The sequence below is a fragment of the Phalaenopsis equestris genome, unplaced genomic scaffold (genome assembly GCF_001263595.1).
Source record: "Phalaenopsis equestris unplaced genomic scaffold, ASM126359v1 Scaffold232764, whole genome shotgun sequence".
Taxonomy (NCBI): domain Eukaryota; kingdom Viridiplantae; phylum Streptophyta; class Magnoliopsida; order Asparagales; family Orchidaceae; genus Phalaenopsis; species Phalaenopsis equestris.
This window is the reverse complement of record NW_018250726.1, coordinates 193811-207772: the sequence shown is the minus strand read 5'-3', so window position 1 is coordinate 207772 and position 13962 is coordinate 193811. Positions and strand designations below refer to the sequence as shown.

At 33.2% G+C, this 13962-nt stretch overlaps 1 protein-coding gene across 1 annotated transcript; it reads right to left on the bottom strand.

The window, feature by feature from the left end:
* Window positions 1–9239: 9239 nt before the first annotated feature.
* LOC110038398 (zinc finger protein WIP2-like) lies at window positions 9240–12691 on the bottom strand. Its single transcript, XM_020743231.1, has 2 exons — window positions 12048–12691; window positions 9240–9906 (listed from the first exon to the last, which is right to left on the bottom strand). The coding sequence occupies exons 1-2, from the start codon at window positions 12588–12590 to the stop codon at window positions 9487–9489; spliced, it is 963 nt and encodes a 320-aa protein (XP_020598890.1). The 5' UTR covers window positions 12591–12691; the 3' UTR covers window positions 9240–9486.
* Between the last annotated feature and the right edge of the window lie 1271 nt (window positions 12692–13962).

The following is a 13962-nucleotide window of genomic DNA, read 5'->3' as shown; positions in this document are numbered from 1 at the left end:
TTTAAACTATTATGAAGGACTTCCCAACATACATACTTGATGTTTTAGTTATACATGTGATCTATACTCTATACACAAAGTTGAAGTCATGCAATTATGTGAGTTGGCGAGTCAATGATTATATACTAATACATAGGGTTGATAACACATGTTATTATATTATATGTACTTTGCATAATCACATTGTTCGTGAGTCGCATCAAAACTCAACTTTATATGATGAAATTAGAAAGACGAAAAAAATTAATAAAATAGGAAGTTAAATCAACTAATGAATGACTTGAAATGCTACAGAGTACAGAGGAGAAGTATGAAAAATTGAGTTGGCCTTACCCAAGATCTCCTATTTATAAGTTAGATTATGAGATCCCAAGTGTTATAAGAAAATCTATAGTGCATGCAATACATATATGTAAAAAAAAATAAAAAAGTGCTAGAAGGCTACTACATTGATACTAGCTCAGGCAAGAGGGTTGTCTTGTTGAATAACTCTCTTAATAAATCAAAGTGAATTCAAGATCATAGTTAGCCCATTTGGCCTAAATAGCCCATGGAAGAAAAGTTTGAAGAAGGTGAAATATTCTTGGAGCTATAATGTGATTCTTTTGGGGGACCATTGTATGAGCTCTCCTTGTTGTTAGTGGATAAAAAACCTTGATCCTAGCCAGAAAAGGCCGTGTTTTGGCTTAGTGATCCCGATTGTCTATATGCAACAGTATAACAATGAATTTGATGATCTTTTTCACTTATGATATCTTACTTTACAACAAAACCAAAAAATTGATCCTGGAGAAAATAAGAATTTAACTTTTTAATTTATATATATGGATACTACGCAAGTATACATATCGTTATCAAGTAATATAAGACTTTTTGATTACGACCTGAATATCGAACCCACAGAGAAATATGTAATATGCACAAACTTTCCATTTTTAAAAAGACAATTACTTAAACTATATATATTTTCTCAATAAGTAAGATTCAAATTTTTTTGGTATTTTTAATATTTTGACAAAATAGTAAAATTTCTAAAGATAGTTTGAGTTTATGTAAAAGAAAAACACTTGATATGAAAATATCTTTCTCCTTATCATGAATCAGTAATAAGTATAAGAATTATGTTGTGGAAGTATGCAAATTGTGTTGTGCCAAATATGAGCAATAATATTCTTTACCCTGACTAGAGATGCTATAAAGAACATTGACTAATTTAAAGTTTGAATAGTTCTGAAGACCGGCTAGGCAGAGAATATACCAGCTCTCACTCTAGAGTTCCCTCGATTCCCTCCACCTGGGGGCTAACATCTCGTATCAGAAGCAAAAATAATAAATTAAGCTGGGGGCTTTAGCCTGCCACTCTAAAGTTCATTAACTCAACACCCTTCAAAGATTATTTCCTTATTTATTTGCACTAAATCATATGAATTACATTCTCATTCATACAATCTCGTGTGATTATTTCTAGTGATTAATCTCGTGTGATTATTTCTAATTGTTGACTGAGACAATACCAACCTGGTTCTTACATGTTCTCACAACAAATTTTATTATCTGGATAGGCCAAATAAAGAATAAATGGAGTACATAGATTTAAATCATCACAACTTCTTCCAACATTAAAGATAAATACTTTCCACAACTTCCATCCAAACCTTAAGTACTTATCATTTTAAGTAGAAATATAAAGAAAACTACTAAGAATTCATGGAGAAAATAAAACCACAAAGTAGAAATCAATGTCATATCAATGTCATACCAACAAGAAGTCTTGATTAAAACCAAAAGTAGTTTAAAAACAAAGATAAAAACTTATCTCAAATCCTCCACCAAACTCTTGAATTTCCTTTGGATATCTTCTCTTTTACAACACTCTTGACTCTTATAATAAAACTAAAAAAAGGATAAAATAAATTTTGTGGTGCCTGAATCTCTCCACAAGATTCTCCACGATCTTCTTCTCAAGACTCAACACTCTCTCCCTCTTCAAGCACCACACACAAATGTCTCAACTTCCTTCTTTTATAATTTCCCAAGAGGTGCCTTGGAAACTCTTCAAAATGTGTCCAAATTCGATATATTCTCCAAGGGATTCCTTCTTTCACAAGTCTTTTAATAAAATTTTCGTTCCTAGTGGTAGTAACCACCCTCTTTAGCCAATTGGTGCCTCAAATGTCTTCAAAATTTGGCCAAATGAAGAAAACCACCAAATAATTGTCTCTGCGCTTAGGCGCGACATTCTCTGTTTCAGCGGTGCTTAAGCGTCGGATCTGACGCTTAGGCACCAAAACACTTTAGCACAGTTTTCACCATTTTGCTCCAAATTTGATCATTTTTCACTCCTTTTAGCATTTTTCACCTTTTTACTTGTACCTGAAAGAAAAACACACAAATACTTTCCATTAAAGCGCAATATCTCAAAAATAGATATAAAAATGTTTCTAAAAACACAATATATTTTAGGTGTATCACTTAGCCGGCAAAATACTTCCATCAAACTTGGTGAACGAGCCCATAATGAATTTGGTTGAATGATGTGATGGTGATTCTAGCCCAGTTAACTTGTCAGCTTTACTCTTTCTCAAGTGGATTTGAGTCAGATGTGTATATGGTTCATGATTTTTAATGGATTAATCTCTACTCTTTTAAAATGTAGATTGGCTAATTCTCTTCAAATTTAGTAGATATATGTTATAATTATGTGAATTGTGTTTTTTTTCTAAGAACATATTATCCACTAATATGTATATATTGGAGGCAATGATGAAAACTAATGAATTAATATTTTATCTAAAGGAAGGATCAATGGGTCCCTAAGGCTCTAAGTGTACATATGTTCAACTTAATAATAAGTGTAAGAAATTATATAAATTTTAGATAAGACTACATATAGTCATATAAGAGTTTACATGAAATTATAAAATTAAGATTCAAGTAAACTTTTCTGTTCAAAAGAGGCTCAATTTTTAAATAAAAAAATGCCTAACCTCACATGAGGATACTTTAGAAAAAGAAGATATTCTAATCTCACATAAAACAAAAGCAATTATGTAAACAACCCATAAGTATAAGGATAAAAAGAGAAGCTATGACTTATTTGGTGACCTTATATCACTGGGAAGCCTCTGGTTGTGTTGAGTCAACTGCCATCACAACCGGTAGACTTAAGGTATATATAGTTTGGGATGATGGATCTTTGTATCCTGACCCAACTACCTCTACCTTTTTAGAGGATTTTTTCCTTCTTATTGACAACTTTTTGAAGACCTATCAATTCCTTTGACAAAACATTGATATCGTCTTATGGGCATCGCATGCCTAGGCACCACCACCTGTAGTGGTTACTGTGATTCATTCTCTGTCCTATGGCAAGATATAAATGTCAAAAACATCAAAATTTTCTCTTGAGATAATTTACATCCACTGGTTTCCAAAATAATCGAATTTCATTAAATTATGTAAGCAGGTCCTTTCTTATAGAGAGTTTTCTTGGGTATCCCCCAAGATGTAATTAAGCAAAGGATACATTCATTTGGGAGCTACCCTTGACCCCAGAACAAGCATTTATACTTCATTCTTTGGTTGTGGATTACTTTCGTATGGTCCTCTTCTAGCATATGTCTACAAGGTATTTTCAATCCGATCTAGTTTCAAATATATGTTTTGGGGCTATCTACTTCAAGCTCACTTTATGAAAGTTCTCCACATTCCTTCTCTTTTTTGTCAATTGTCCATCATATATCCCTTCTTTCAATTTCTCTCTTCTTCATATCATTCATTTTATCTTAGAGTGAGATTTACTCAAATAATGGAATAACACGACGGTTTTAAATAGACAAGCAGACGACTCCTTAAAATAAAAGAGTGAAAAAGAACAAAAATAATTACATGACCTTATTTTTGTATATAGAGCTTAGATCACATTGCTTACTAAAACTTAAATCATTGCACAATAGCCCTCATACGCATGTTTGAACGTCCCACTAATATGGTGAGATCATTGGATCCATTTTCATCAATGTGTTAACATATTCCTCTTTCATATATATAAGGTTCACTTAGATGAAGTCTTATGAGATTCCTACTTTTATTGGACTTATCGTTGGACAGTGAGTTTTTATTAGCATATTCACAATGAGTATGAAAATAGTCCCATGTATGTTCATTATTACATTGGATTTTGGAAGGCCCATAGTGATGATATAAACTTTACCTAAAATATTTTCCCTTAATTATTTTGGAATAATAAAACCCGCACTATCAATATTTCTCCTTAAGACACATACCGTGTAGGTTATTATGAGTCAAGCTTAGACAATCTCCCTCTAATAATATGGAGGTTATAAGCTTTGTCTTCCCTAGTCTCCAAGATATGTGTCTTTTTATTTTAACAAGTGACATTTTTGAGTTACTCTTTTATGAGAACTCAAAAGTCCTAAATATTATTATTATTATATACTATTGAGATATAGTCCTCATCTAATGTAACACTTATATTTGATTAGATCACATACAATCCATTGAATCATAACCTCTTTTGGCCTTTCTGAAAATTCAAGATTCTGATTACAGTACAATCTTTATGACTTAATAATGTACAATTAGGGCCCGTGAATTGTGTCGTCCAAGGAAGTCTCGGCAGCTCTAAAGTCAAAGGAAAGAACTCTAGTTCCTATGACTTTATAAAGGTAAAGTTCAAAGTGATGAGGCTTACGCTTGTCAAGAGAAATGACAGAGCTGAAGCTAAAAATAAGAGACAATGGGGTTCAATTATAAAGCTTGAAACTTTTCGCACAAAGGATTTATACCCCCTTTGGGTCAGGAATGTCTCAAACACCGTAGTCGTACTAGACAACATTTTAGGTAAACATTTATGCTTGACCAAGGTAGGTATGGAGAAGAGCGGGGAATTCTCCAATATATGCATATAATGTAGTTGTCTACTACAATTCTATGTCATGAAGACCCTATTAATCATGATGGGTGATATGTCCATGCATGCAGCCCATTTTATAACCAACTCGGAGGTCATGCAAAAAAGTAAAGTGCAGGTTTTGAAATATTCAAAATATTTTAACCTTAAATTTTAATTAATCTTAGTATTTTATTATTAAGATTTTGTAAAAACTTTAGAATTTTAAAGTCCTTTATAAGCCTAGATTATTTTTCGTGATCAATCCCAGATAAATAGTAAATAGAAAGAAATGTGAAAATAAAGCTGTTATAAAACAAAAGTCAAGGCAAACCAAACAAAATATAAGAATGGGTCAGTGTCGTTAGGTCGACAACATCTCCAAGGAAAACAGTAAAAGCGGGCTGATTCCGCATATACATGTCCGATTATAATTCTATACATTAGTATAAATTCAAAATTAAGGTACAAGTACAAGACACAAACTGGTGCTCTTGGTCCTCGTCATGTGGTTCGACGTGTCATAAAAATCACATAGTAAAAGTCACTAAAACTAAAACTTTAACTATAAAACAAGCCCCGATTTATGAAGGAACTTTGAAGAAAGCAACCGATGACTACTAACAAAAATCCTTCCCGTCACTTGTGACAAATCAAACCACAAACTCTAACAAACCTGGGAGGACGGAACTATGAGATCTTGATCGGGTTGTCCCAAAATAAAATAATATAAATTAAAAAAAAATTAAATTGGCTAAGAAGTCTTAAGCAACATAAGATTTTCAACCTCTTAAAATCTGAAAAGGACACCAAGACTTAATGAAACCATAATGAATAAAGCTCATCAAACAAAACTTTAACTCTGTGATTGGGGTCTACAAAGATCTCTTGGACGATACAACCCATGATTGTTGATAATAATCTTCTTGTTGGAGTAGGTTTAATTACCTATGGGTTAAATAGATTAGGGAAACTGACAACCATGACGACGGAAAGTCATGGGCATCTTGACCGGGTTATCCTAAAATAAAATAATTAAATCATTAATAATCAAATTAAATAGATGCATTTATTTGTCTTACGTTAAATTGTGATAAAACATTCTAAATCTGTTTTGCTATGACGCTAAGATAAATTGTTGTTTTTTTATTTACTTTATATGTTATTAGGTTGTGCTAACACTGTCTTGCAGGGTTGCTATAAATTAAATAAGCTGTTTTGGTAGCCTTGGATCCACCTTTTGAACCTTCTTTTCTTTTATAGAGTTAGAAAATGTTATGGTCAACTGACTATAAACATCCTAAACATTCAAAAGAAGACAAAACATGAAAAAAAAGATGAACGTCAACTAAACCATCAACAGTAGCTTAGATGACATATGTTGATGAGTCTGACATAGATCTAAGATTGAAACCTGTATTTTCAATTTTTTTTTTTTATAGAGGCTCTTCTGTCAGGTTCCCGAGCATTATCATCAGATCCACAAGAATTTTGAGAGACGTGTCATGCATCACTTGGGCGAAATGTTTACTGTTATTTGGAAGAAGAATGAGTTGCTTAACGGGATAGGCCTAGTTGTCTGGGTGGAGTCATCTGGATTGTTGTCCACTTCGAAGTATGTTAATACGAAGGAGATTACCTGACATAACCAGATAATCGAGTGTGGGGGCATGGGTGCCTCATTACACATTGGAGGTTTAGTCTCGCACGCCGAACACCACAGAAATTTAGTAAGATTTCTTCAATACTCAGCAATTCATGTATGTAATTATTTGATAATTATTCTTTTTACATGTTAAGCGAGGCAAAAGCTTGGACAAGGTCCCACTGCAGACGAGTTATATGCCCTGACACATCGACACCTGTGGAGCCAATAATGGGCCAATGGCATATCTCAGCTGGTCCAAGCAAATAAAACAATATTTTTATTTCTCCAATTTACTTACAGTCTTATGTAACATGCTCAAGATCCTTTAGTTTTATTCTTGAGGAGGACAATGAGTGCTTGAGGGAGACCAAGAGTCAAAACTTGGTAGGTCTTGGTAGTAGCAACGGTTGGTCATAGCCTGATCACTTGTATTTTGAGATTTGGAGGAAGGCTGTTGGGAAGAAGAATGAGAGGGTCTATAACTTGGGTGCTCAGAAATTTGTCTATTAAGCAGAGCAATTCCATTTACGTCAGGGTTAGAGGTCGTCGTCATCTATTGATGATGAACTTACACATGTGTGTGGTTGTAATCACCGAGGAGTTATATTCAAAATTTGAAACTAAATTGCGTGACAAGCATCTGAGAGTTGAGAGGCTCGAGGCCACTATTGTACAGCTGCACCTGCAACATGGCGTGCACCATGACAAGTGACCTCTGAGTGCCATGTAAGAGGAGGAGGAGGAGGAGGAGGAAAAAGAGGAGGAGGAGGTGTTTCTATTTATTCACTTTTATTTTATATTTAGACGTTATATTTGGACCTGGGCATGGGGTGGGTCGGGCTTTTTGACAAGTCAAAGCGGGCTCGGGCCGGGCTTATGCCCAATTTTTATTTATAATTTCATAGTCAGGCTCGCCCATTAAATGGGCATAAGCCGCTTGTGGGGCTTAAAAGAAAAATAAATTTTCATGTCAAAACTATTCTCATTTCCCTTAATTAGAAAACAAAGTAAGTCGGGATAATTTTGCTTAAATTTAACTTGAACGAGTATCTAAATTATTATTTTTTTTTAAAAAATGAATATAAGCTTAAAATTTTAATCAATTGATTATATAATATATTATTATTATTATTATTATAAAAAATAAATACTTCATAAAAATTTTAATATTTTTTCTCGAATCACGCTGTTGATTTAAAATACTAATTTTTTTTTGTAATATGAACAATTGAAAAGATATGTGACAAGAGTTTTAAATTGATTTTTTGTGCACGAATTTTTTCTTATACATTTAAATGAATAATTGCAAGTACATACACATGGAATATGTAAGATTTTAAATAGAGAACATATCAATATGTAAATACATAGGAGTTGAGTAAAATAAAACAAATAAAGTATTTACATACATACCATTGATCAATTTCTATTTAATTACATATCTAACAATTGGACTCCAATTTCTATTTAACTACATATATGTCACTTTTTGGGGGGGGGGATGATGCTTAGCACTGCTCAGACTTATTCGGGCTTTGAATGTGGGCTTAGGACGGGCTTTGAATGTGGGCTTAGGACGAGCTAAGTCGGCTGAATTTCTATTTTTTCATAGCCAGGTCCGCCAAAAATTTATGATTAATGTGCAATTTTGCATCACTTCTCTATTTATCTTATTATAGAGTAACTCTAAAAAGAATATTCTCTTAATCTCTCTTTTGAATCTCTCATATGCTCTGTCTCCTTTTAACCTTCGTCACTATATTGGTTATCACTGTTCATATTTCAGTGTTATTTATGTTAATTCTTAGCTATTTTTATAATAAGAAAAGTAAAAAAATAGAGAATAATTATTTTGTAATTCGTAACCCTCAGTTGGCATTATGGCTTATAATTATCTCCATATGGCCCACAGTTGACACTAGGACCAATTAAGATTAATTGCCCAATAACCCATGGATGGGTTTGAGGTGTACTTAATCAGCTTTATAGCACAAATAATTTAGACTTTCATAGGCTATATCTATTATATTCTTAAATTATCCCTTAGCCTAATTGACCAATAAAAAGCCTGAAGAGTTACTTAGGTGATCAACCTAGGTTTACTTAGTGATGATAAATCTGAACTCAAATATGGACAAACTAAATATCCTAATGATTTAGTCATAGATCCACCCCAACAACAATGGCCCACTCTGGTTAAACCTAGTCAAACTAGGTCAATTATCTTAAAGCCCATGATCATTAAATTAGTAGAAAACCCATCAGACTTCTAACATCTTTCTGTTACCATCATGTCCATCTAATCCTAATCTAGCCCACCACACTTAGCTTTGTCTGTTGACAAAATTAGGATTAACCTTGATCCATCAGGCACCTCAGCCTGCTAACTAGTGTTCTAAATAATTTATTCTAATAAATTTTTATTCATTCTAATCATAACTCAATTTCATTTATGATAATTAGGTGGTGGCCTTAAGCTAGCTAGACCTGTCCAACGTAGCCTTATCCGACCTATTTTAGTACAATGGGGCTCATTAAGAACAGCCTTGAGTTGACTAAGGGACAAGAAATTACTACATTGGTTTTTCACTTCAACAGTGTAAAACGATTTATCAAGAAAGAAAAAACTCAAATATTATATATAAATCATAAAGCCATTATTTTTTTTACAAAAAAGCGAAATTCAAAATATTCATCATAGACATAAAGTTAAATAACAGACGGGGAGCTAGCTGCTGACCAATTTGCTTTGCCAGCACGTCCCTGGTTGCCAAATTGCTTGGGCTGAAAGGCTGTTAAATTCTCAGTGCATGTGGAGATAACTAGGCTTTATGAATCCATACACAACTATAGTTTACTAATAATTACACATATTTGTTAACATTCAACAATATATCCAATTCACACATGTAATCACATGCATCTCTTAATTAATATCTTCTTCCAACTCCTCATCCCCATCAAAACAATGCACCCCACAAGCAGCATGTCCGTCGCAACCAAATGCCTTGACATGATCCTTAAGAGATCTCTTATGCTTGAAATCAGATCCACAAATGCAGTACCATAGCTTCCCACAGTTCTTCTCATGGGTTCTCCAATCACCTCTGACTGCAAAGGCCTTGCTGCACTTGCGACACATGAAGGGCTTTAGGCCATGTTTTCTTTTGTAGTGTGTTTGGAGAGTTCTGAAGTCCTTTAGTGGCTTAGCTCGAGGATGGTCAATGTTGTTCCTGCAGCCTGGAGAACAGCAGTAGCATGGAAGCTTCAGCATTGCTGTGGGTTGGATTCCACGGAGGGATTGCCGGCCAGTTCTGTATTGTGAGCCGTGACCCCACATGTGCATCTGTCAAATTGATTTTTTGGCAAAAACAAAAAATATATACATATCTTTAGATTATTTTCGTGAAGTAAATTAGTAAAATATGAAGACATGAGAAATACTACATTTATACATTTATATTGAATGTTATATATAAGGGCAGTGATATTGTTTTTGTGGAAAACTACAATTTGGGTGACAAACAACATGTTAAAGTTACATTTGCCGACGTCTTACGCAACGTTGATAGACTTATTGTTAGGTATGACTCATATACCGGATAAAGGACAGATGTTGGAGCGGAACGGAGCGAGCCAGCGGAGTGGAGCGGAAACAATAATGAGCCTTCTATGAGTTCAATTTATTATTTAGTAAGCTCCCTTTTATGAGTCCATTTTATTATTTTCTTTATTTAGATTGAGCCTTTTTGTGTGTAAACTTGAAACAATATTGTTAACAAAATCACATTTTTTTTGCTTTAAAATTAAACAAAAAACTATATTAGCAAATTAAAATGAAAGAAAAAGAAGAGGTGATGCCCTAATATCAAATTTGTTCTGATGAAGGCTCACTAGTTTGAGATGATTTGAAAATGTTTGACCCAAGTAAATAGCTGAAAATGACTAATGATAAACTCCCCAAATAAAGTTAACCTTCAAATCCGCTTTTAATGTTTATTATGCCTATTACTTATGTGCACCAATAGTAATATGAGGTGTAGAAGTACTTCTATATATATTAATTGATCCATAAGCCATGGATGTAAGAAACTTGAAAGATGAGTTTTAAGTACAGTTTTATAAGTAGAGTATAGTTTTGTTCGGTGAAAATTGCATTTCGTACTAATATAGTTATATTTACTAACAAAACCTTTGACCAGATTTTAATTATAATTTTCAGACAAAGAATAAAATAGAAAATAGCCATAAAAAATTTTTCTTAAAAAATATAATGTAGCCATTAATTGCTTTCCCGTAGAAAAATTTCATAAAATTCAAAGTTTTAGTTGTTAAATCAGTAAATTTAGGGAGGCATTTTTTCCTTCACAGACAGGCAAGTTAGCTGAAAATAACCGATGGCCTGATTGAAAATGATGAGATGGAACTCTTCATTAGCTATTTCTTCTACTGGTCACTCTACAGAAAGCAATTATCACAAGAATATTCACTGCAACTTTTATTAGTCATAATAGCTAGAGAGAGAGAGAGAGGGCATCATGTGGTGTGGAAGTGCTGAGTACAAAATACTAGGAGGAAATTGCTTACCTTAAATGTGCCAAACAAACTGCAAAAGCAATTTAAGGGTCATTTTCAGAACACCACTGTAGCCATAGATATTGATGATCAAACACAGACCCAAGGAGTTTGAAAGGCAGTAAAATGTTTAAATCCATTTCTTATGCCTGCTCATATTGAAATATTTTAATTTATCTTAAATTAATATTATATGAGTCCCAACTAGATAAATATTTAGAAGTTATTGTGTAAATCATGGAATTATTAAATATATAATTTGATACTGTTACACTATCTATAATACTCGGTCGAGTTTATAATAATGGCAACTTAAGAAAAAAAAAAAATCTAAAAAGCTCTAAATTAGAAGATCTATGGGGTTATACATTGGACTGAAATAATTGTAAGAAAATTTTCAATGTAATAGAACCCCAAACATTGCTATTTACAAATCTAACACCTTTCTTTCATCTATTTTTTCAAATAGTCACTCAAATATCAAAATTTTTTGATAAAATCCCAACTCTATTTTTTATTCTTATCAAATCCTCAATAATTTATCTTCAAAAACATCACTTAGATGCTAGATTTTAGCAAATAGTAATGTTTCGGTTGCTTTGTATGTAATCATCCTAATAAATAATTACAAGTACACGAATATGTGGCTTTTTATTTTAATTTTTGTGCGTGATTGGCGTTTTCCGAATGTTAATTTTTTTCATTGGGGCAGAACTTTATTCTTATGCATATATATAGTGTATGGAGCTTCTTTTATATAAAACATAGCGCATATATAAGATTGAAAAAATTAAAGTATATATAAATTGAGGTGTTAGAGTCATCAAACAAGCTATTGTCAAAATCTATACAAACTGACCAATATAGATGTATGAAAGTTAAAAACTAATGATTTCTAATTACTGGATTTACCTGCAAGTTATTGTATCTATTGAATGTCTTGAAGCACACAGGACAGGAGAACTGTGTTGGCCCAAGTAGTATCTGAGAAGGAGTAGGAATCCAATATTGTCCTTTGTTAAGCTTCCCTATGAGAGATTCATGGTACCTTACTAATAGAACTTGTGCCTCTTCCCCAACTGCACTCTCTTCTCCTTGCTTTTCTCCTTCTTCTTGTGCTAATGATACTGTTGCTGAGATTAGATCTGCGGCATTAGGACTTGGAAGTCCTATGTGAAGCTTCATAGTCACTGACTCGACATCGTTCACAAATTGCTGGTCAGCTTCATCATTTATTAAGAAATTTACTGCTTTGTTGTTCTTCTTTTCTAGATCTTTTTCATTTTTGAGAAGTGGAAGAGCTTCCAACATGGGAGGTGAGGATGGTGGGGATGGGTAGTTATTGATAGACTTGGGAGGTAAAAGAGGAAGATAAGGAGAAGGAAGAGATGGGTTTGAGAGGAGGAAGTGGTCATGGAAGTAAGCCATGGATAAATGCGTGTATGGTTCTACCATGTTTGGAAATGTGGGTGTTTGAGGAGAAGAGGGATGTGCTTTGGAAGGTAGGTCGTTTTATAAGAAAAAGTGTGTAGGGAGGAGAGAGAGAGAGAGAGAGAGAGAGAGAGAGAGAGAGAGAGGGGATAAGAGAGATTAAAAAAAAGGGCAGTTATACTCGTGAGGATCATGAGATCCATAAAATCAATGTGTATTTTGTTTTCAAATAATATATATACAAAAGTTTAACATACTTTCTACTTTTTTAATGAAATTGTGGGCCAATATCTTATGAAAAAATAATGCACAATGATGAATGAAAGACTCAAATTTTCTTCCCCATGGTTTTTAATTTGAAGTTCATCTGCATAAAATAATACCTTGACAATCATTGTTCTATAATAATAATGATAATAATAACTATTAAAGGTAAAAATAGTGCTATTTTCATCATATTTTCGGCCTAATTCAAATAAGACCCTTAACTACGATTTCTCGATATAAATAGATCAATATGAACACCATGCGATGTAGTGAGGGTAGAATTAGCTGGAGTGAGGGGCGGATTTGCTCACATTCAAAATTTTATCTCTTTAAGTGGAAAGTAATTTTTAGGAATTTTTCTAATTTCAATTTATAGTTTTGCCCCATGCTCTTCAAATGATGCTCTATTTAATTCCTTGTCTGCTTATTAAATTGAACATATTTTAAAGTTAAATATAAATTTAAATGGATACATTTAATTTTTTATATAATATACTTTTAAAATGAAAACATACTATTGGGGACACGTGTATTTTTTAAATTGGATGCATGGTTGTTATATGTACTTGGCATCTATTTGGCACATGTCGAACAATTGCATATATATTATATGCATATTTATCATGACACATTATTTTAAATTATTTTTACATCAATATGCAATCTCAAACAAAAGAATTCATGCAATGTACCTAACATACGGTGCAACATTGCACCCCGCATAAAGTGCAACGTTGCACCCCATCGACAATTGAACGTTGTACCCCACATACAGTGCACCGATGTATCTCGAAGATGGAGTAACAACACCCCCCATAAGAACTGTTTTTGAGCGCCGAACTCAAAACTATGGTGACTAACTGCAGACTCTTAAGTTCTCTTCTCACAACTCCCCACTACAACCTACAAACTATATGAGTCACTACAACTGCATCCCCTTAGTACGGCTTTGGCTGCCAGCTGATGCTACTGCAACTCTCTACTAGGATTTATGTGACCAGCTATGACCTAAGTAGTTCACAGCCCCTGCAACTCCCAGCTCCAATTTCTGTGGCAAATAGATATTATTACAAATTTTCGCATATATATATATATATATATATATATATATATATATATATATATATGT